This window comes from Delphinus delphis, chromosome 21 (genome assembly GCF_949987515.2).
Source record: "Delphinus delphis chromosome 21, mDelDel1.2, whole genome shotgun sequence".
In the NCBI taxonomy this organism is placed as follows: domain Eukaryota; kingdom Metazoa; phylum Chordata; class Mammalia; order Artiodactyla; family Delphinidae; genus Delphinus; species Delphinus delphis.
The window spans coordinates 24,107,638-24,132,286 of record NC_082703.1 but is presented as its reverse complement, the minus strand read 5'-3'; the positions used below and the strand labels follow the sequence as shown (position 1 = coordinate 24,132,286).

The 24,649-nt window shown below is 46.9% G+C and overlaps 1 protein-coding gene across 3 annotated transcripts in view; it reads left to right on the top strand.

Annotated features, from left to right (window-relative positions):
- ERICH1 (glutamate rich 1) overlaps positions 1-24,234 on the top strand; it is a 48,094-nt gene extending 23,860 nt beyond the window's left edge. The window contains exons 4-6 of one of the 3 annotated variants that reach the window (XM_060001229.1): positions 15,886-16,362; positions 18,955-19,149; positions 22,891-24,234. In XM_060001229.1, the coding sequence (XP_059857212.1) occupies positions 15,886-16,362; positions 18,955-19,149; positions 22,891-22,964 (746 nt within the window). In that variant the 3' untranslated portion in view covers positions 22,965-24,234. The remainder of the gene's footprint in view (positions 1-15,885; positions 16,363-18,954; positions 19,150-22,890) is intronic. The other 2 variants (XM_060001230.1, XM_060001231.1) reach the window with 2 other exon arrangements.
- Positions 24,235-24,649: the final 415 nt, after the last annotated feature.

Here is a 24,649-nt window from a genome sequence, read left to right as displayed (position 1 = left end):
TGCAGGACATTAGCTCCATCCCTGAGGTCACAGGGTGACATGTCCACCTTGCTCTGACATTCTGACTCCAGCTTCTGCCCTGACCCCACACCTGAACCCCACTGCTGCCCCAGCCCCATGTGTGTCTGTCCCACAGCAGGCGGGCCTGGGCTCCTCGATGACCTCCTGGTGGCCACATGGCTTTCCCCCGCTGGGGACAGGTCTCAGCTTTAAGAAGTGGTCCTTTCTCTCAAGAGGCCCTGTGAGCTCAGTTCCATAAGTCAACATCACTGAAAACGTTGACCCAGGTTTTCAGAAGAGCTTTGAATAACTCCTTCATGCACTTCTGGCTGGGAAGTTGATATCTTTCTATCTTGAACACTTGTAACTCATCTCCAATGTTTCAGTTCACTTTTCTTACTGTTTCTCTAATATTTTTCCCCTTTGTGAACCCGTTTGACAAGGTGGGCCACTTCAGGGGTCTGAAGTGAGAAAGTGGAAGGAAGTGTTAATACTGTTTAAAATGAGAGATCTGGGCTTCTCTGGTGACGCAGTGGTTAAGAATCCACCTGCCAATGCAGGGGACACGGGTTCGAGCCCTGGCCTGGGAAGATCCCACATGCCACAGGGCATCTAAGCCCGGGCACCACAACTACTGAACCTGTGCTCTAGAGCCCACGAGCCACAACTACCGAGCCTGCGCGCATAGAGCCCATGCTCCGCAACAAGAGAAGCCACTGCAATGAGAAGCCACGCACCACAACTAGAGAAAGCCCGTGCACAGCAACAAAGACTCAACGCAGAAATCAGTCTTAATCAATCAATCTGCCAAAAAGTTTTTAAAAAATAAAATGAGAGACCCTTCAGAGAGGCGTGAGAGGCCACCGTGCTCAGCCGGGAGGCATGTGTCGGGGGTCGTTAGGGCTCGATAGGGGGCTGGGACAGGAAGAGGGACGCCTGAGCCGGGACTGGCAGGGCGTGAGGCGTGCAGACCCACAAGGCTGAGAGCGGGAGGGCTCCACAGTCTTATTGGTGGCACTGAAAGCAAAGAGAGCATGAGGACTGGAGTCGGAAAAGAAGGAAAAGTCCAGAGGTGACTGTGTCCACTGTTGATGGCCATTTGAATGCCCAGCACCAATAAACCAGTTCAGTAGTGACTCCTCAAGAAGTTGGGAAGGAAGAGGCTTCCCGGTCGGCTGCCCCGTCTGTGACCGCCGAGTCCTGCGTCCCCTCCCTCGGCCCGTGCGGGGCGGCAGGTCTGGTGGCACCCAAGGCTGACCCCTCCTCACCTCAGGGCCTGGTCCGGTCGCCCCGCCCGGTACCGCTCTCAGTGGGTGTCGTGCCTGGGCAGGGAGACTGGGGCTGATGGTGCACGGCACCCTTCCAGGTGGTCTCGGTTCTCACCCGCTGCAGGTGATGGTGACAAGAGCTGGGTCCCGGCTGAAGGAGGGTGCCAGCTGCCCACCTCCCCTCTGCTTCGGCTCCCCTGACATGGACTGAGAGCAGGAGTGACTTTTTTTGGGGGGGATAAATTTGAATTCATAATTTTTTTTTAATTTATTTTTGGCCACGTTGGGTCTTCGTTGCTGCACACAGGCTTTCTCTAGCTGCGGTGAGCGGGAGCTGCTCTTCCTTGGGGTGCGCGAGCTCTATGCGCGCAGGCTCAGTAGTTGTGGCACACGAGCTTAGTTGCTCCGCGGCGTGTGGGATCTTCCCGGACCAGGGCTCGAACCCATGTCCCCTGCATTGGCAGGCGGATTCTTAACCACTGCGCCACCAGGGAAGCCCAGGAGTAACATTTTTAAAGGCTGTGAAAATCCTTTGTGAACTCTGCCGCTGTGCAAATCTAAACTGTTGTTGCAAGCATTGTCTCACGTGCTCCAGTTACAAAGAAATTCGCATTTCATGAGGCATCTCTTCTGATTTTGATGTTGGCAGCTTCCACCTGGGTCTGCAGGGGCTCCTTCCCAGGCACACCGGGGTCTTCACACCTGCCGCCTGCCCATGGCGCTGCTCGGTCTGTCCGGGACCCTGTGCAGGGCTGACAGTCCTGTGGACGCTCCTCTGTGTGAGCTCCTGGTGACAGCACCGTGTGGGGACTGGTGCCGTTGACTCACAGGTTGACAAACTTGTCTTCTTCATACTTACACTGGACTGAGAACCCACATTGAGAACTGGGTGCAATTCTGCATTTCCCTGTTAAGACTGGTTTTCTTTTGATGTGAAACTTTTATTCCTATAACTGATGTGTTTTAACTGTAACTGAAATTACTCTTTCCATTTCTCTTGTGAATGTCTGGTCTTCTCCAGCAAGTCCCCCCTTTAACCTCTGTGGACCTTCAGTGCTTTCCTGTCCCTTCCAGTAGGAATGGTCTGTACTTAGCCAGCCTCCTGGTCTATCGATTTTGTAACAAAATTTGTCCTTCACATTTGCATCTCTATGGCTCATTTACCATTTTCACGGGCTTCCTTCTGCCCCTTCACCTTTATTAGCGGAACCAAGAATTCAGCCTTTCAACGGAGAGCAGTAAGCCACCCACGTCCCTTTAGAAACAGAATTGTGACTATGGTCTCAGCATTTCAGCGTTGGCTCTGGCAGTGAGCCTTCAGCAGCGCGGCCCCATGTCTTGCATGCGCATTGTTGAGAACGTAGGTGATCTTCGCGAGTGACAGGTCAGGTGCACTTACCTGGTTTGAAACCTGCTTTTCACAGCCACCACTTTCTACACCATCATCTTCTCCTCTTTTCCTTAATTAAGTATTCTTGCTAGCTGTCCTTCTCTGCCTCCCCTTTCCAGCTTTCAGTGTCTCATCTCTTATCAGCAGGCGCTTGTCCTTGGAGCCGGACCCCGTGCAGCCAAAGGTGCGTCCCTCCTCTGCAGGCACGTGCATGCTGCCGTCATAGCAGCTTTGCAGAGGTCCTTTTTTCATAATGAAAAGGCAGGAGTTCCTGCCTGCCACTGCCAGCAGGTGAAGTTCTGGAACCTCTACACAGAAACTTTACATTTACAAATTTTACACAGAAATAAGAACCTCAGTTTGTTTTATAAACTAAAAAACAGGCCAGCCTCTAGGAAAGAGGGCCTTTTCTTCTCTGTTACTCCAAACTTTTTTTTTTTTTAAAAGAAGAATATTTTGTTTTTCTTGACCACAGAAACACTTATTATAGAAAAGTCAAGCATTACAGAAAACGCACAGGAAGTAACACATCACCTAAGGCCACCAGGCTGAGACCCTCAGAAAACATCTTTTGAAACCTCTCCCCTGTGCATGTTGTATATGCATGCGCAGATTTTATAAACGTTGTACCATATCATATGATGCATTATAAACCACTTTCCACACTTAATGTATTAGGGAGGTTTTTTCACATTTCAGTGCATATAGATATATCATTTTTTAAAAGTAGCTGAAATCTATTTTATGAAAGCAACTTGTTTATAACTAGGCTCCCCTCCCCTGCACTGAAAGACACCTAGAACTTTGCCTGGTGCTCGATAAGCACTTTGCACATGAACATCATTGAACATACATGGTACATACATGCAGTAGTCTGATTCCTTCCTGAATATAAACTCTTAGAAGTGGAAATATTAAGCGTAAGAGTCCATGTGTTTCTAAATTTGAAGACATAATAACAAACTGTCTTTCAGAAGGCTGTTCCAGTTCTCATCCCTGAAGGCAGCCTAAGGAGATCCCCTCTCTTCCATCGCCTGGACATTTTCAATCTTTTAAATTTTAGCTAATTGTTTGGACAACATATATCTTACATTTTCATGTGAGAAAACTGTGTGTTAGGGAAATTCTTTCTAAGCCTAAGAGCCTAAATGACAGGTTTGACTGTGAAGAAATTTAAACTTTCTTTATGGCAAAGGGCACTATAAATAAGGTTCAGAGCAAAGGACAGAATAGGAGATGATCTTTGCACATTCCACAATAGATGAAAGTTAGCTTCCTTACCATATAACAAGATATTACAAATCAATAAGAAAAGAAAAGATCACCCCAGTAGAATGAGCAGAACAGATGGCGACACCCAGAGGGACAAGTAATACTCACAAGCACCCTCGTATGGCTCCTGTTTATATATATATATATATATATTTTTTTTTTTTTTTTTTTTTTTTTTTTTGCGGTACGCGGGCCTCTCACTGTTGCAGCCTCTCCCGTTGCGGAGCACAGGCTCCGGACGCGCAGGCTCAGCGGCCATGGCTCATGGGCCCAGCCGCTCCGCGGCACGTGTGATCTTCCTGGACCGGGACACGAACCCCTGTCCCCTGCATCGGCAGGCGGACTCTCAACCACTGCACCACCAGGGAAGCCCCTTTATATTTTTATATGAAATGTTTGACCCATCTGAGATATATTTTGTTAGAACAAGGTGTAGATCCATTTTTTTAAAAATAGATTTTCCTTTTTAAATCCTGCACTTTTTCTTCAGTTACCTGTTACTTTTCCTTGATGGTTTCGAAGCCATGTATGTGATGGACCACGTTCCACATCCACGGCTCTCTTCCCGGCTTCTGCTCACCCGTCTTCCCCGACCTGCATTCCTCAGCGGCTGCCCCGCTGGCTCGTGGGCTGGATGGGCCTTCACCATGGGGGCTTCCTCGTGCCTCTTTGCAGGCCGTTGGGTAGATGCAGCGTCCATCCCTGTCAGCAGGACGGCTGGGGATCCCTGCCCTCATCTGCACCTTCCCTGGGGCCACATGGGCATTGCAGAGCCACGCAGAGCTGAAGGGCCATTCCAGGAGTCACGGGGCGCCCACGGAGGGGGCACTGCACCTGGGTCGGAGAAACCCGACCCATCTGGTTTCTTTCTTCTTTTTCCAGAAGAGCTTCTTAGTCGTGAATGAGTGATTCCCACGTTTACTGATCTGTACATCGATCCGTTATTCGTGTCTTATATAGCTATTTACATTTCTTTGTGACCTTTTCCAGTATTGCTCTCTGGACTTCATGACGGCGCCACTGTTTGGTTTTTTTGGCTATCATAACATACTTTATGAACTTTTTGCAGACAGCCAAGTTTGATGAGGGCTGAGACTCTCTAATTAGGTCATCTCCGCGTTTCAGGAGCCACCTCCACAGAGTTCCCCGACCTGCATGTGCTGGGCTCCCCTGGTAAACGTCACCACCAGGAGGGTTCCCATGCCCTAGAAAGTGAACACCTGGGCAGAGTCTGGAATGCACGGCTTTCTTCTCCTTCCGCTGCCACAGCCCCACGCCACCTGTGAGGGTGCCCGGCCTCCTCCACACTCTGCCCTTTGCTCCTTCAGCTGCCGCTCCGAGAGGGAACAGTTAGGCCAGAATTCACTCCTTGAAGTCACTTCCTCCCGTCCCCGTCCCCGTCCCAGGGCCTCCAGGGCTGTGGGCTCGAGACTCAGCACCGTCTCGGGGTGCTCTGACCCAGGCGCCACCCTGGACCTGAGAATACTGGCCGGCTCCACAGTCCAGGGATGCACTGCGGGCTGGTCCCGCTGCACTGTCAGAGCTGTGTGTCAGCTCTTCCCAATGTCCTTGTTATCCTTGTGAGAACACGGGGGAAGCCTGGTCAGATGCCTGGTCACTTACCTCGCTGCTGGCTGGTCGTCTGCTTTCCTCTTCCCTGGGCTGTGTCCCTGCAACAAAGTACACTCAACACCTGAAGCATTTAATAATTGCACACACCCGGAACTACTTCCTCTCTTTGTGCCTTTTCCAGAATTTATGTCTGTATTGAAGATACCTGCCTTTTTATAACTGAGTATAGCGTATCTATGATGTTATACGTTACTTTAGTTGTTGTAACAGTTATGTTCATTGCTTGCTGGGTGCCAGCAATCTGGCATCTGTTTTTGGATCTGTGGTTTCAGTGACTGAGAGGTGCCCCTGTCCCTCTGGGTGTCTTTCTTTTTTTTTTTTTTTTTGCGATACGCAGGCCTCTCACTGCTGTGGCCTCTCCCGTTGCAGAGCACAGGCTCCGGACGCTCAGGCTCAGCGGCCATGGCTCACGGGCCCAGCCGCTCCGCGGCATGTGGGATCTTCCCAGACCGGGGCACGAACCCGCGTCCCCTGCATCGGCAAGCGGACTCTCAACCACTGCGCTTGCTGTCTGGGCTGTTTCCCTGTTTTTTCTTGCTGGGATCTTGTTTTGGATCTTCCTCTGCAGATGTCTTCCTTTTCCAGATTTCCTATGAAATCTGACTTGCCTTTGGTTTTAATTCCTTCGCTAAGGTCTGTGGCGCAATTCCCCGGCGCGTCACCGTCACCGCGGTGTCTCACTCTCAGGGTCCTCGTGGCCCCGCCTCTCCGGTGACTTTCTCGCTTACAACTGCCCGCTCCAATGCTGTTTATAACGGGAAGTGAGACCTCCCCATCTGTCTGGCTCTCATCAGAGGGTGCAGTGGGGCACTGGCGGGGCGGCAAGTCAGTTTGGGACACTAAGCCCCTCTGCCTGGTGCCTCTGCCTCTGTCAGGGCTCATTCAGGCTCGTCGCGTCGCTCTGGATCTCCTCCTGTGACCTCTGCCCCTGCCTGCTAAAGTAGCCCAGGGGTTCCCGTCTGCTCCTTCCATTCATGTTCTTGCGAGTCGGTCCTGCTGGGGCCCAGCTCTGTGCTGGTCGGTGCGTGGGCTCCTGTTCGCTGACCTCACACACGTCGCCTGTGTCTGTCTAAGACCTGCCACACTTGCTGTCACCCCCTTTGTTGATCTGCTCCCCCCTCCAGCCAGCCAGGCAGGGTAGGGTCGGGTAAGGCTCCGGCTTCCTTCTAGCCTTTGCCCCCTGCTCGGTCCCTCCAGTGTGGGGACCTCTCCTCCATCCACATCCTTCCCTCTGCACGTCCTCTCTTGGCCTCCCTTACCCCGCCCCCCACCACGACACAGAAGTGCCCCCTCCCTTTGCCTTCCATCCACTATCTGGTTATTTCTGTAACTTTCTTGCTCTTGCATCCTCACCTCCAGCCCCTGGGGGACGGAGCTCTGACTTGGCAGGTGGCAGAGTGAGAGTGAAGGGCCCTGGGTTTGCAGCCCCACTGTTGACTGTGGGTGCCGTCTTCCTTACTTCCCTGAGCCTCAGTTTCCTTGGCCACCTGATGGGGTAATAATCCTGCACTAGCACACCACACGCTTGCTGTGCCAATTAGATTGGGTTTGTGCAAAGCTTGTTCAAGCGTGAGCACTGCCAGCTCTTAATTCCCTGAGGCACCAGCGCCTGCTGGTGTTAAGTCTTCAGTCAATATTTGATGAACCAAGTTGCGTAATTATTTATAAAAACAGCCTGCAAATAAGGAGCAGTCCTCTCTCCTCGTATAATCACTCGTATAATCACAAGTGGTTGACTGTATTGACATGGTTTTTGTGTTCAGATCAAGCTGCAAAGTCATTAAAATCAAGTCATTTTGATGGAAAGCTATTATGATTAGTATTCTAATAGCAGGCTCTGGTTGAAATAGTTATTAACTTCATGTTAACTTTCGGAAGCATGAGCTAAATGCACAGTTCTAATGTGGCTTCGTTGTGAGTCAACCATCCTTTCAATGAGTTTTGACAGCTTTAGGCCGCAGTTCTAAGGCAGATCCATCTTCAGATCTCACTGGCTCTGTTTGGGCTGAAGAAACCCTGATGCGTGATTTCTCTGAGCTTCCCAGGTGCAGAGCACAGCAGGCACTCTAGCTTGTTTGACTAATAAGGTGCAGTTTTCACCGGAGGCCACCGGAGTCAAGGTAGAGTCCTAGGCAGGCTCTCAGCAGAGATTCTCTGACCGGCGCCACGTTCCATACACATACTCTCTCAAGGGCGCAGCAAAGCCAGACTCAGAGTTAGCAGGCTTTCATTCTTGTCCCGGTGATTTATTGAAATGAGACTTAAGACATGTAATTGTGTGAAAGCCTTTCCTTTCTCACAGGTTACTTGGGGGCATCTGAGGGACAGTAGAGGTGGTGTCATTCTGAACCACTCTTTTCTCTCAGTGAGTCGAGAACCCTCACTTAGACCAGCTGCCTCTGCCATGCACTGTCAACAATGTGACATAAAAGGCTAGACATGGAAGAGAGTTCATGCGTTCTTAGAGCACCTAAAAAGGCCTAGATTGTTTCTAGAACTATTTTGTACGCTCATGTTTTTGTTTCTTTGGCATCTTATTGGCACACACACCTGATACCCTGGATTCCTCTCAGTCACAGTGGCGTGAGCTTGCATAGCTTTAGATGTATGATTGACCAAGGACTATGTGGGTCAGAATATTAATTTTGAAATAATTTACCAGTGGAGTCTGCACAGCTCTTTAACCTGTCTTTATAAAAAAAGAAAACCCACAGTTGTTCAGATTGCCATTTATTTTCTTAAAGTATATACTTAATTTCCAAACCATTGTTGGCACATATTCATAAGAAACTTGGATTAGAGAAATATTTAGATCTTGGTAAACCCGTACACCACCTTAGCTTATTGTTAAGCAAATGCATTATAATAATAGAACAGATTATGAATACTTCTTTGGATATTGATTAATATTTCTTCAACTAATAAAATTTATTGATTAATATTTCTTCAACTAATAGACATTCCATAAAGAGATACTGAGAAAAGAAGGTGGGAAATTATTTAAGATGAAGATGTCCACTCTTGGCACTTTATTCAGCATAGTATTGGAAGTCCTAGCCAGAGCAATTAGACAAGAAAAAGAAATAAAAGGCCTCTAAATTAGGAAGGAAGAAGTAAAACTGAGTCTATTTGCAGATGACATGGTTTTATATATTAAAAACCCTAAAGACTCCACCAAAAAAAAAAAAACTGTTAGAATGAACAAATGAATTCAGTCAAGTTGCAGGGTACAAAATCAGTTTACAAAGATCAGTTTCATTTCTTTACACTAACAATGAACTATCAGAAATTAGGAAAACAGCCCAATTTACAATTGCATCAAAAAGAATAAAATTCCTAGGTAGGAATAAATTTAATGGAGGTGAAAGGTCTATACGTGAAAACTATAAGACATTGATGAAGGAAATTGACAATGACAAATGTAAATAAATGGAAAGATATTTCATGCTCGTAGATTGGAAGAATTACTATTGTTAAAATGTCCATACTACCCAAAGCAATCTACAGATTCAGTGCAATCCCTATCAAAATTCCAAGGGAATTTCTCACAGAAATGGAACAAATAATCTTAAAATTTGTATGGAACCACAAAAGACCCTGAATAGCCAAAGCAATCTTGAGAAAGAAGAACAAAGATAGAGGTAACATGCTTTCTGACCTCAAACTATATTACAAAGCTGCAGTAATCAGAACAGTGTGATATTGGCATAAAAACATACACGTAGACCAATGGAACAGAACAGAGAGCCCAGAAATAAACCCACACATATATGGTCAATTAATTTACAACAAAGGAGCCAAGACTGTACAATGGGGAAAGGACAGTTTCTTCAATAAATGGTGTTGGGAAAACTGGACAGCCACATGCAAAAGAATGAAACTAGAACCCTGTCTCGCACCATAAACAAAAACTAACTCAAAATAAATTTAAGACCTGAATGTAAGAACTGAAACCATAAAACTCCTAGAAGAAAACATAAGTGGTAAGCTCCTTGACATCAGTCTTGGCAGTGACTTCTAGGATTTGACACCATCTGTATCCTAAAATAATGAGGTAGCATAAGAATCTTGCGAATTCTGAATGTAAATTCCATTGCATTTTCACAGCCAGTCAGATTCTTAATCTCAAGGTAATCAGAGCCAAACAGGAGACTACTTGCAACAAAAGCATCCGGTGTGAAGTAGCAATTGGTCATGGTAGAGCCAGAGTGATGGATCTCCTCTGTGTCCAGAGGCTGACCTTGTGAAGGTGACCTTACACCCTGCTCCCTGCTTTGTCCTGGGCCGTAGAAGCCATTGGCTGCGTGTGAGACTTGGCTTAACTCATTGACAGCCCAAGGAACTCCCTGTTAGTAAAAAGTCAAGAGACCCAGACTTCCTACCTAAGTTCACCCTAATCTATCTGACTGGGAGAGAGAAAGCCTGACTATGAGAGTCCTTTCTGGTTGTATGAATACCGAGGAGTGACTGATGATCAGCAGATTTAAACGCACCACGTGTAGCCATACTTCAGTCTCCAAAGGACAGTTGATTCATATTTGTGGAAACGATAAATAAGCAGCTTTTGCTCTTGACTTCCAGAGCACATGGATTCTGTCCCCTGATTGCACCGTCTCTTTCTGCACCGTGGCTGGATCTGATATAACGAGCTCTTTGTTTGAACCTTGTGTGTCAGACATTGGAGGAACAACCATGATGATAACACAACCCTTACTGCTGTAGAGCTTAGAGGTTAGGGAGTGGAATAAAGTCAGTAACAGACTTTGTCACTCAGTACTAAGTGTTACTAGCGATAGAGACCAAGTGCCATAGGAGCACAGCGGATGGAGAAGCTAACCTTGGGAAGTCTTACAAAGCACTTGAGATTTGAACTGGTAAGAAAAGGTTGGCTCATAAACAAGAGGAACGATTTAATTTTCGACAGAGAATGAAGAATCATGAAAAGGTCTGGTATGTTTGGGGTAGAAAATGTTATAAAGGGTCAAATTTATCATTTTTCCATATCTTTATAAATTATGTTACATTACTCGGAGTTCTGCATGTAACCCAGCCAAACAGCTACGTTCTTTTTAAAAGCAACTGACAAGGGATTAATCTCCAAAATATACAAGTAGCTCATGCAGCTCAATATCAGAAAAACAAACAACCCAATCCAAAAATGGGCAGAAGACCTAAATAGGCATTTCTCCAAAGAAGACATGCAAATTGCCGACAAACACATGAAAAGCTGCTCAACATCACTAGTTATTAGAGAAATGCACATCAAAGCTACAATGAGTTATCACCTCACACCAGTTAGAATGGGCATCATCAGAAAATCTACAAACAACAAATGCTGGAGGGGGTGTGGAGAAAAGGGAACGCTTTTGCACTGTTGGTGGGAATGTAAATTGACACAGCCACTGTGGAGAACAGTATGGAGGTTCCTTAAAAAACTAAAAACAGAACTACACATACAACCCAGCAATCCCACTCCTGGGCACATACCCTGAGAAAACCATCATTCAAAGAGTCATGTACCACAGTGTTCACTGCAGCTCTATATATACTATAGCCAGGCATGGAAGCAACCTAAGTGTCCATCGACAGATGAATGGATAAAGAAGATGTGACACATATATACAATGGAATATGACTCAGCCATAAAAAGAAATGAAATTGAGTTATTTGTAGTGAGGATGGACATAGAGTCTGTCATACGGAGTAAAGCAAGTCAGAGAAAAACAAATACCGTATGCTAACACATATATGTGGAATCTAAAAAAAAAATGGTTCTGATGAACCTAGGGGCAGGACAGGAATAAAGACACAGACGTAGAGAATGGACTTGAGGACATGGGGAGGGGGAAGGGGAAGCTGGGACGAAGTGAGACAGTGGCATGGACATATATACACTACCAAATGTAAAATAGATAGGTAGTGGGAAGCAGCCGCATAGCACAGGGAGATCAGCTCGGTGCTTTGTGTCCACCTAGAAGGGTGGGATAGGGAGGGTGGGAGGGAGACGCAAGAGGGAAGAGATATGGGAATATATGTATATGTATAGCTGATTCACTTTGTTATACAACAGAAACTAACACAACATTGTAAAGCAATTATACTCCCATAAAGATGTTAAAAAAAAATTATGTTCAATTATGTGTAGCCATTGCCCAGTGATCTATAGGTTATGCTGGAAATGTTAAAAGAAGAAAATTAACAGATCTTTGTATCGATTGTAATGCCTACATATCATATCTAGGTATTAACATGCATTACTGTTTTTCAAAAGAAATATTGAACCGTGTCTGTGTGAGTTAACTGGATATTCTCCACGCTAAGTCGCATCAAGATGTTGTACTTAGGAAACAGACACGAAGATGTCTCCTTTGGGGAAAAGGCCTCTAAGCACCGGCTGCCGAGGTAGATGTGAGCCCATGTCGGGTAGCACACAATTAGGGTGGTGAAGTCCTCCTGCAGTAACCGCTGTCCCTCATCTGTGAGAAAACGAGAGACTCAAGCAACAAATACGTAGCGTCGAAAGGGCATTGAGTGATGAGTATTTCTTCAGATCAAGTAATTAGTCCTGTCAGTTACCACGAACAAGACGCGGAAAGAGCAGGGTGGCCGTGTGACCTCTGGCCCCGGGAGCCGGATGTCCCCAGCCATTGCCTCTTGCACGAGCCCGTGGTGAGCGTCCCGGACGGTGCCGTGCTGTCCAGAAGCAGAAGGACTCCCCCACCTCCGGGAGCGTGCGCCCTGGGAGTGATGCAGGGGCATGAGCTGAGGTGGAGACTCGGGTGCCACGTCTGCTGACCCCAGGGCAGCATGGGCGCCCCTGCTTCGGCCTCTGCGGAGCCCTCATTACAGGGAGGCCCAGGGACAGCGAGGCTCCCTGCTGCTCTGGGGCTGCAGTTCCAGTGTCCGGTGGGGTCCTTGGGGTTGGTGCTCTCTGCCAAACTTGGCGCTCGCCAGCGTTACCTTGCGACCCTGGTTGCCGTGCGGGTGAGCGTCCTCCTTGCCGCACTCGCGTCCTGCTTCTGTGTCTGCAGGCTCCCATGCAGCCTGTCTGTAGGGCCTGGGGGCCTTTTGGACTTACAGTGGTGCCGTCTGTAGCTGGCGTCCCCGTGAGGTCTGACACTTTCCCTCCTCTTGTTGCATCGCCAGGGCCTCCGGCAGGGAAGCAGCAGGGTGAGGGCTCCACGTGCAGTGTCCCTGCGGGATTTTCTCACCTTCTATCGCATTTCGCATTTCCCTTACATTTCTAGTTTGCTACACGTTTTCATGATTTGTTGGTGTTAATATTGATTGAATACTTTATATCACTACAATAAAACGGTTAATATTTTGTTTAGAAGTTTTGTATTGCTCTTTAGGAGAGGGGTTGGCCTGCAACCTTCCCGTCTTTCAGTGTCCTCAGCAGGTTTTGAAAGAACTGTGTTGTCCTCACAAAGCGTGTGGTCACCGTCACTGTGTCTATTCTCCAGAAATGTTTTGTATGTTGGGCGTTTGTTTCTTCCTTAAATGTTCCTTAGAAGTCAGGTGAATCCACCTAGGCCTGAAGTTCTTTTGTGGGATTATTTTTAACTAAAGATTCAATTTTGTAATAGATATAGGACTATTAAGATTTTCCGTTTCTTCATGTGTCCAGTTTGGTATGTTGTACTTTTCTCAGAATCCTCCATTTCATACAAACTATGTAATGTATTTGCATAGAGTTGTCCACAGAGCCATCTTATTGGTCCTTTTGCGCCTACAGGATGTATGTTAACACACGCCTTCACCCCACGCTGGCCTTTATGTGTCCTCTGCTCGTCCCATCCAGTCTTGCACTGTTCGTCTGTTTTCTTTCTTCACAGTGTCAGTGCTGGTTGCTGTCTCTCTGTTGGGTTTTCTTTTCTCTTCCTTTATTTTGTGCTCCTCTGATTGTTATTTCTTTCCTTCTGCTTTCCTCAGGTATAAGTTGCTGTTGTTTTTCCAGCTTCTTTCTTACTTATATGATTGATTTTTAGCCTTTTTTCTTTCCTGACATATTTAAGATTATAAATTCACCTTTAAGTAGAATTTAGTGACATCCCATGTTTTGAGTTGTCATAATTTCATCAAGTTTAAAATAATAATTTTTCCTTATTATGAAAACAGTATCTGCTCAATGTCCTACAGTTGGAAATCAGAAAAATACAATGAAAAAAAAAAAACCTACAGTCACAGCACCCAGAAACCACAGTTAACCCCACAGGTCTGGCATCTGGACCTTCAGTATCTCAGTATGTATTAAGTTTTCCTCTTAAGAAGTGTGCACACACACTTATATGAAAAAGTATGATACTCTTATGTTTTACACCCTTCTTTGCCACCTCCTCCTTCTCAAATTCCTGTTTTATAGTCTTTTAGAGTAGCAGGCTGATAGCACAATCATCCTCACAGGGCAGCATGCGTGCTGTGCTCTCACCACTTGCAAAGAGAGATGAACCGGAGGATGACGTCAGTAATTGGCTCGGCTGGAAGGGCCTGGAGAACGGAGATATCGGGGAATAAATGAGAGCAGCTCTCCGGATGCCACTCTTGGTGGACAGTAAGGATGCCCCCAGATGACTGCACGCTGCTCCCCAGATGGCTTTACTGTGACTTGATAAAGCATCCTATGCATGACTGTTTTTCCAAATCAACAAAGGCAAGAATAGACCCCAATGAGGAGAAATGTAATTTTTTCTTTTTTTAAACTGAATCTGGAAAATTTTTTAAATTCCATAAGCAGTGGTCATTTTTCAAACATTAATATTTTACAAGACCAGCTCAAGGGCCAGCTATTCAGAGATACTCATGAATCAGGTGTCTGTCAGCGACACTAAGCAGGTCTCTAAAATCAGTTAATATCAACTTTCAAATGAAATAGGAAAATGCTGTGTTCAATCATCCGCTGGTGATTGAGAAAAGAGAGAAAATGTACCAAGTATGGGACTGTATGACAGTGTCACGTCGTGGTTTTATGAGGAGTAATTTGGGCTTCATGCCAAGTTGCAGGCAGCACCAGGTCTCCTGGTTGTCACGTGTATCAAGAGAAAACAGAGGACTCTCATTCCAGAGTCAGGAGAGGACGCTCCCCGTATCCAGAGGCAGTGTCTGGTTTGATGATGACACGAAGCTGCGGGGGGGGGGGGGGGCCTTCCGTGTCACACAGGCCGGGGGGGTGGTGGGTGGACGCTTGTTTAAATGCGCAGGTGGGAGTTTGGCTGCATAAATAGACTCAGAGCCCAGAACAAGAGAAGAAGCCCCCTCCACGGATCAGAGGGTGTGACCAGCGGGTTCCGAGTCTCAGGCGCCTCATCACAGGAAACACAGTGCAAGGACCACGTGGCATCTTCTGTCTGACGTCAGCGGCAGATCAAAGCCTTAGAGTGCAAATTACAGGGAGAGGGATCTTCATTCCACGTAGTGACGCACAGTGTCTCAGAAGTCTCACGCATGGTGTTTGATTTCTCACCATAACCTGTGGTGGGCCTAAGGAGAACCTGTGAGAAGTGAGGGTTGTTGAGAAGAAGCGTCTGAGCGTTGATGGCAGCACCGCCGTCCTTGGTTGGCTGGGACGGAGCAGGTGGGCGCGTGTGGGCAGCAGCGGGTGTGCTGGGCGTGCACCGGGCATGTGCTGAGCATGTGACAGGCATGCACTGCCACGAGGGTGCGGGGATGGGGTGGACGGGGCAGGATTGGCATGCGGGTCGTCCCTCTCAGGCCCCACGTCCACCGCAGGCCTTACCACCCCACGTCCACTCCAGACCTTGTCTGTTGCGTGGCAGTGACTGCCACATCTCGACCATGTCACTTACCTGCCGAGAGCCCAGACGTCATCTTCATTCATATGGGACCCATTGCTGATTCGGATGGGCAGGTCGTCACTGCTTGCTTCTCATCCTCACACACAAGTAACTCTTTAGAAGGTGCTAAAGGACACTTTAAAAAACATGAGAATTCATGTTTCTCTCCCCAAGACCACAGGCATGAAATTTTACTCTCGATCAAACTGCAACAACTCTTACATCCTTAAAATCATACCATATGTCATGATTGTAACAATGTTGAGTAAATACACACACACACATACGCGTACACATACATACACCTTTTTTGGAAGAACAAGTAGGTTATTAATTTACTTCATGGTAAATCCCAGTATCCTCAACAGTGTACTTTGTTGGTATAAAGTTAAGAATCACTGAAGTAAATATTTTAAATTCCTTTTCTACTAAAATTACAAGATCCTAATGGAAAATTTATCTAGCCTAGTAAGTTTGTTATGGTTCCATTTTACAGAAAATTGTTATATTTGAATTTTTGTTTTTATAGATCAGGATCTTCAGGCTCAACCAAAGAGAAGAAGAATTAGAAAGCATAATTCAAAGAAAAAATTTAAAAATCCCAGTAACATTCCTCTAGAACAAGCAGAATTAGAGAAACAGCAGAGTATTTTGCAAGAAAAATTGCAGCCACACAGCCACAGCCACACAGATGGCCCCACAATAAGCAAAAATAAAAAAAGGAAACTGAAAAAGAAACAGCAAATTAAAAGGAAGAAAGCAGCTGGCTTACTAACAGGAGTCTCTGGCATCAACTTCATGTACCAGCCTGAGGAGACCAGCAGTGAGCAGGGCGACGTGAGAGTGAGTGATGGAGAGGACGGCGCAGACGGGGAGGGAGGGGGCCCGGATGCCGAGGAGGAAGGAGCCACAGATGCTGGGAAGGAAGACGTTAAAAGTACCAATGAAAAGGCAGATGATATCCTGAACTTTTTGAAGTCAACACAAGAAATTTATTTTTATGATGGTATGTTTTTTCCTGTTGTTCTTTTGAATAATGGCATCTACTTCTTTGGAAAATTAAGCAAATGTAAAATATTTAAATGTTTAAAATATAAAACATTAAAAATATTCAGTATTCAAAATAAGTCATTAGTTTTGAGGCAAAAATCCAAATATTTAAATTCATCCCACCAAAGATCTGGGCTGGCCCCCTGCTCTAGGCTCACCAGGGGAAACAGCCCGCCCATTAGAGGTGTGGGTCCAAACGAGGGTGGTCTCATCATCCTCATTTCTCTAAGATCCAATTTCAGAATATGGTGCTATTCTCAGCTCTATGTTTAAAGAAAAGATAAATCCCGGTTGGAGACTTTGATGAATTCTTGCTCATTTTCATCGGCTAGTAGAGACGTGAAGGAAGCACAGCTCTCTCTCTCTCGGACACACGTTGATTTGCTTCCCCAATGTGTGGCTTAGTGATTTGAGATTTTTCAGTAAGCATATTGGACCACTGTTTGTACTGATATAGGAGTTGAGGTTTATCCTGGGATTTATTCTGACGGGTGATAATCCCTCACCTTTGTGTGGAGCCTAACAGACAGCAGCCCTGAGGGTCAGGAAGGAGCAGGTGCTGGCTCGGTGCCAAGAACAGAAGTGCTGGGGTAACTGCCACCATTCTGATCCGTCCCTGGGAGATTCAGGGGATGTGGTGGGCTTAGTGCATTGAACCTCCAGCATGACCAAGATGGAGAAATACTGCCTATGTGATAACTGGAGGGGTAAGGGATGGACTTAAACAGTGATGCGAAAACACCATGATTAACGGGTCCATTTTAACCAAGATTGACCCTTTTCCTCTTTTGCTTGTTTATCCACATTTTGTCTTAAGTTGAAAACATCCTTAACGAATATCCACATGAGACTAATAGGAGGACGTGGCGGAGACACTGCAGAACAGAAGTAGGCTTCAGAGAGATCTCAGTAGATTATCCATTCTCTGCGTGAGGGAGTAGCTTGTGGCAGACAGCCCTCCTGCCAAGGAGGACTGAAGTTTAAAGTGTACTTGGAGTTTTAAGAGCTGCTGAGGAAAAGCCCTTGTGACAAATCCCAGAGGAGGTGAACCACAGGCCGGGTGAGCCAGAATGCTGCTGCCCTCCTTCCCTCAAGGTGTCTGCCAGTTTGGACAGGGGCTTGGGCAAGGGTCCAGGGGAAGGGGCAGTGCAGCCTGGAGAGCAGGCAAACCAGCAGAGCCCCAGTGGTCTCACAGGTCTGGGGGGGAAAGTGGAGGGCCCAGGGTCGGCCAGCTCTGTAAGAAAGGAGGGTCAGAGACCAGAGCAAAGCTCTGCTTGTCCCCCCTCAAAACCTTGGCCAAGCCCTGAACTGTGGGATGGGAGGAGGGCAACCAGGCAGACCTCTTCCACACGGCAGGGCGGCCTTTGTGGCGTCCTGAGGGACCAAGCAGGCAGGGCTAACCTGACCCTCCAGCGCAGCACGCAGGCCACGCGCTCAGGTGCAGGTGGACAACTGCCGGCCAGACGTGCAGCCACCCTGTGGTCAGTTCAGTCGCCTGCCCCTTCTCTGTCTGCCGAGCAGAGGCAAGGGGGGACCCTCTCTGGAGGAAAATGTCGTTAGCCAAGACCCTGCAATTTTCATGTTCATTCAAAAGAGTGTGTCAGACACAGCAAGAGACCGGACCATACGACCGAAACCATGAGGAAAAGAGCAGCAGAAAGAGGCCACGGGGTGGAGACGCTGATGTTACCAGACAAGGGACTTAAAATAGCTATGATCTAGATGTCCAAGAAGTAGGAGAAGATGGAGAAAAAAGGTGAAAAGCGGAGACTTTCACCAGATAATTTGAATCTATTAGGATAATCAAACGGAAATTCTAGACCTGAGAAATATAATAACAAATTAAGGACTCAAAGACGAGTTCAGACAGCAGATTAGATTCAGCATAAAAGAGAATTAGTAACTGCAAGGCAGGCTGAAGGAAGTATCCAGAGTGAAGGAGGGAGAGGAAAGGATGGAAAACACAGAAGGAGCATAACAGCCACATGGGCCCGAAGGAGCCTCAGCCATGGGACTGGGGCACAAGGGACGTGTAAGAGGTGGCAGCTGGGAGTTTTTCAAAGTTGACAAAGACCATGAAGTCACAGATTCTAGGCATCCTGTGAACACCAACCAGGATAGTGCAGAAATGGCCTCATCATGATGTAGGCCTGCCGCCGGCCAGCAGTGGGGACAGCGCTGTGCTCATGGGGCAGCCTCCTTGGCTTCCTTGAAGCATCCCAACCGCCCAGCAGCTTCATGCTGTTTGTAGATGCCTGACACCATCGGAGGGCTTGGTTTCGTGTGTTTCCCCTGCTGCGTGCGTGGATTCCGGTACATGGAACACTCAGAGCTGCTTTACGAGATCGGTGCCCGTAACACACCACCTTTCCGCTGTGGTTCAACAGTTGTATTTTGTGGTTTGCTTCTCAAAGTTCTGTTCTGATTGTCTCTCAAACACATCGTTCTAAATAGAAATATACGTTTGAGGCTTTCTTTAGGAAGTGAGAGCTTATCTTCAGTTTGTAAGAGTAAAAATGCATTTCTGAGTGACCCTGTCTTTGTTTAGGTGTCTCCAAGGATTCGGACTCGGCTGTCTTCATGGAGACCAGTGGAGAGCTATTTAAATATCTTGAAACTCACAGCATGCCCTCCTCAGATGTGTTCATTCTGGATCACATGAAAACGCTGTTACTTTTGCAAGATACTGAAAGATTGAAGAGTGCCCTGGAAGTGTTCCCAGAACATTGCAGGATGCCACCCGGTATGTACTGTGCACTTTATTCATTGTGCTGCTTTAGACACTTGTCTAGGGTTTGCCTCTGAAAAACTTACTCTCTAGCAAAGCAGTCCTGAATCAGAAAATATAAGGATGCACATATGGCTTGAGGAATAGATTCCCACAGAGGAATATGCCTCTTGCATCTCTCTTGCTATAAAAATATCTCTCATGATATATGCAGATAGGCGTGTACAATCTAATTCTCCAGACTTGTGAGCTCCACTCTTAGGACCAAATCCTTATTAGTTTAAATGGAAGTGAAAGAGTTCATTTCTTTTTCCCTTTTCCTTTTCCTCTGCTAGATTTGGAGAAGGTACATTTTTTCTGTCCTCCAAATGTCTTGGTCTGCCTTCCTGGACCCTACAGTAAAAAGGGAGTTGAACTATAAGATGATTTCTCTTTTGTTACTTCCTCAACCTTTGTTGGGTGCCCATTTCATGCAAACTGTAGAGTGCTGGGCCGACTGTGCTTGTGTCTTCACAATGCCATGGGTGGGGCTTCACACTGGCAGCTTGAAGTCCCACCGGGCCACGGTGGGAATACTCCGGCCGCAGAAATCTGTAAACACTGAGTATCAGACGATCAGGACTTTTTGGAGAGCACCTGCACAGCATGGAGCAGAACTCCGTGCCAGACCCAAGACAGGCACTGGACAAACTTAGTTGAGTGAATGGAGGTGATTCTGCAGATTACCTTGGGGCAGTAATCTCAAAATGAGTACAGTGCATGGTTTTTCTCCTTGGAAACCTCATAGTATAGCTAAAGAGTCAAGACTGACATGTTTAAAAAGCCACATATCACATTTCGTCACATGAAATAACAGTAAAGCCAGCAGTAAAGCAATATGGCACCAGTATAATTAGCAAGTGGCTGGCAGGAGTTGACGAGACCCCCGCGCATTGGGGTCGCCAGGAGGACTTGCCTCCCCCGTACGTCCAGTAGTGATGTGTTAGGGGGCCTCATCTGCCCTGCCTGTGCGGCCCTGGTCCCGCCACGGGTCTTCAGGGGAGAGCGCCCTGCCCTTCGGGGCTTACGTTCTAGTGGGGGATGGAGGAAGCCAGACCGAGAAGTCAGTGAGGTGTGCTTCGTACAGCTGAGCCCACGGAGAAGACATGGCGGGGGCGGGGTCTTGTGGGGAGGGGAGCGAGGGGTCAGAAGCGGGTGGGAGAGGAGCCGGGGACCGGGTCATTTCGGGCCCTGGAGGTTGTGCTGAGTTCGTTGGCCTTTATCCTGGGCGACGTGGGGCCGCTGGAAGGCCAGCCTGTTGGGTCTGACTGCACTTAGCAAGATCTCTCCGGCCGTCACGTTCGGACTAGAGAAGGGGTTGGGGACAGCGGGGGCTTCGGTCATACTCCCGGGCGCAGTCAGATTTGTGTCGGCTGTGAAGGTGGACTCAGTAGGGTTTGCCGACTGACTGGACGTGGGCGTCTGTGACCCAAAGCCCTGCACGAAGCCTGCAGCGCATCATGAGGCAGGAGAGGCAGCCACAGGAGCAGGTGGGGTGTTGAGCTGGGCCGGCTGGAGGTTCCTGTCGGACGTCCAGGTGTGGGGACTTAGGCCTGGGAGAGCCACTGCCAGTCACCCTCACAGAGCAGCCTGGGGTCCGGGGGGACAGAGGCTTTGTCAGAGCGGGACCAGAGATGGGGTGAAGGTGGTGCCTTCGGGGGGGTTGCCGCGAGGAGTAGGACCAGAGGTGGTATGGGAGGAGTGAGAGCCGGTGGGCTGCCAGTGGGAGCAGCTCCGGGAAGGGAGACCCTCAGGCAGGGGAGCAAGTGCTGGCAGAGCCCTGCTCCTGCCGGGGGCGCCGCAGGGCCACTCGGGACCCCCAACCCCGTGATCCAGTGTTTGCTCCTTTCCTTACTGCTGGTTGTTGGGCCTGCTGTATTCAGTATTTAAAAATGTACATTTCCGGGCTTCCCTGGTGGCGCAGTGGTTGAGAGTCCGCCTGCCGATGCAGGGGACACGGGTTCGTGCCCCAGTCTGGGAAGATCCCACATGCCGCGGAGCGGCTGGGCCCGTGAGCCATGGCCGTTGAGCCTGCGCGTCTGGAGCCTGTGCTCCGCAACGGGAGAGGCCACAACAGTGAGAGGCCCGCGTACCGCAAAAAAAAAAATAATAATAATAATTTACATTTCCATAAGAAATGTAAAAAGATCTACATTTCCATAATTTACATTTTCAGATTGCAAAAAGCCAATTTTATTAAGTTAAACTAATATGAAGTTTTTATGAGAGATGAAAATATATCATTTACAATTCAGTGGAGTTCCTCACACTGAAGACGTTCTTCACGCGTGGCTCTGAGATGCATCAGGAGAGTTTGGAACAGGGATTGGGGATTGAATGGAAACGCTTCTCTTGCTTCTTACATTGAAACCATTGGACAGGTTTTGCCTACAAGCACCTTAAGTAGTTGGTGGAACTAAAATTTATGCATGAAGCACTTTTCTGTGAAAATGGATTCCTTTTTAGTGCATGTAGGATGTGCAGTCAAAGTTTTTCTATGTTGAGCTACTTGGTAAAATGAAATCTTACAAATGGTGAAGCTTTATTTTCAAATATTGGTTCTGTCTAATTCAGATTTAGCATTCTGAAATTGTTTTCTTTTTCATAAAACTAGCTTATGAAGTTTAATTAGTAGCTGTATCTCTCCTGTCTATAGAGTAAGCCTGGAAATAGTAGCATTTAACAGCAGACGCAGGGGACTTTCTCTCTCTGCTGCCTCAACGGTTGTTTTTCCTAGTTCACGGGTGTTTCATTGACTGGGGTGCAGCAGCCGTGTCCCGAGGCCGGTGCACGTGTTTTTACAGTTGGTCTCACATATTGCGTTCCGTCATCTGCATGTACATGCACGTCACCATCTGTGGGGTTTTTATCATGCTCCGCGCACCATGAAGATGCTGCAGGCATCCCCGCCCTGGACCCTCCTGAGTCCTCTGTGCACACATTAGCCACCACCATCCTCAGGAGCCCGAGGCTGGGGGGCAGGGCAGCTGGCCCGGGCAGGACGGGGGACGAGTTTGGAGGCACCTCAGCCACACTTCTGCATGGAGCGTGAGATGGGACCCCTCCCCGCAGTCCCAGCCTCTGCTCGAAAGTGCGTCTCGGGGCCTCAGCAGCAGTCGGCTGCCTCTCAGGCACCAGGATCTGAGCCAGACAGGGTGTGTGTGCTCTCAGGGTTGGAGCCTCCGGACCTGCGTCCCCCTCAGTGAGCATCTTTACAAGGAGTGAGGCCCAAAATGAGGAGCTGTGACCTCAGCTCAGGCCCTTTGCTGGGCTGTTCCTGGGACAGTTTCCTGAAACCTGAGTGCTGTCCCTTCCAGCTCATCTCACTTAGAATCCTGCTTCTAACGTCCTGCTACTTTGTCCACCTTTGAAGTAAACTATTTCTGCTTCATTTCAGTTTGTATGTGGTTTTCTTTGAGCTCAGATGTTAAGCATGTAATATTGCGTGTGGTGTTATGGAGTTCAGCTCTAACTAACAGAACTTTTGTATCCAAGTGAAATACAAATATTCCAAACTCACCCATACTTTTATGGGATTTGCAAGCGTGCTGACAATCAACATCATTTCAACACCCGAGTTGTGTCTTACTAGATTATTTCAGGGTTTACTTTGGGCCTAAGGACTAATATCTACAAAATAATAATTTATAATTTTTCTTTTTGTTTGAATTTTTTGTTTTATTTTATTTTTTGTTCTGTTTTCTTTTTGCTTTCCAGACTATGCCCGAGTAATCTCAGCTTTCTTTAATTACTGGATCACACATATCCTTCCTGAGAAAAACAATGAATAAAATCAGTACATCTATTTAAGAAGAGCTAATATTTGACAAGAAAATAGGAAAGACATATATGAAATGGGCTGAGACTTAATTTCTATACACAGAGAAGATGAAATTCTCTAAGTTTTCTTTGTAACCCACACGCTGGGAACTTTGAGGACATTTCAATTCATCTGTTTGTACATAATAAGTAGATGTAATCTGAGACTTTAAGTGAGAAATTGGGATAAAATTGAAAATTTCTTTGAAATTGTGTGTGTCTTAAATTAAAAAATGGACATTCTGTTAAATTGAATAAACTGTATAGTTTGAAGCTGTATATATATTTTTATAAAGTTTTAAATCACTTTGTGTCTGAAAGTTTGTTTTAAGAATGTCGTATGGATATTAAAACGTTCATGGTTAAGTAGTTTGATTCTAGTTGAATTTATTGATTATTTTCTTCTTTTTTTCCTCTTTACTTTGAGAAGAATATCAAGAACATGTTTTTCCTGTTTGATCTTCCTTTTGTCACAGAAGCCGTCACCAGTTTTCAGTGAGACTGAGTTTTGTTTTTTTTTTTTTTTTGCGTTACACGGGCCTCTCACTGTTGTGGCCTCTCCCATTGCGGAGCAACAGGCTCCGGATGCGCAGGCTCAGCAGCCATGGCTCACGGGCACAGCGGCTCCGCGGCATGTGGGATCTTCCCGGACCGGGGCACGAACCCGTGTTCCCTGCATCGGCAGGCAGACTCTCAACCACTGCGCCACCAGGGAAGCCCCGAGACTGAGTTTTAAAAACACCAGTCAATCAATCGATGCAGCGTCTTAGGATTGGCACTGTCTCTATACATGAAAATATACTTTTTTATTGTGGTAAAATATACAAAACATAAAGTATGCCATTTTAGCCATTTTGAAGTGTACAGTTAAGTGGCATTAAGTACATTCACAGTGTTATGAGGTCATCACCACTGTCCTTCCTTTTTTAGGCTGAACAATGTTCCACCTTCTGTCCGTGGACACTGAGGTTGTTTCCCCCATTTCCGGTTATGAATAATGCTACTGTGAACATCATGTACAAAATTCTGCGTGCACATTTGTTTTCATTTATCTTGGGAGTGGAATAGCTGGATCAGATGGCGACTCTACGTTAACCTTTTGAGGAGCTGCCAGGATGTGGTCCACAGCAGCTGCACCATCTTCATCCCCACCAGCCAAACATGAGTGCCAAGTTCTCCACATCCTCACCAACACTTGTTATTTTCCATTTTCCTGGTAATAGCCATCCTCATGGTTGTGCAGAGGCATCGTGTGGTGGTTTCAGTTTACATTCTATGTACTCATTGGCTCTTCTCCTCCTTGGAGAAATTCCTGTGGAAGTTATTGCCCATTTGTGAATTAGATTATTAGCTTTTTGTCATTGAATTATGAGTTCTTCATGCTGGGTATTAACCCCTTATCAGATCTGTGATTTGAAAATATTTTCTCTCATTCTGTAGCTTGTCTTTTCACTCTCTTGTTAGTATATAGATAGATTCTTTTTCATATTCATTATGATTTATTACAGGATATTGAATATAGCTGCCTGTGATATACAGTAGGACCTTGTTTCTCCATCCTATATATGCTAGTTTGCATCTGCTGATCCCAAACTCCCAGTCCATCCCCCTCCCCATTAGCAACCACAAATCTGTTCTCTGTCTGTGAGTCTGTTTC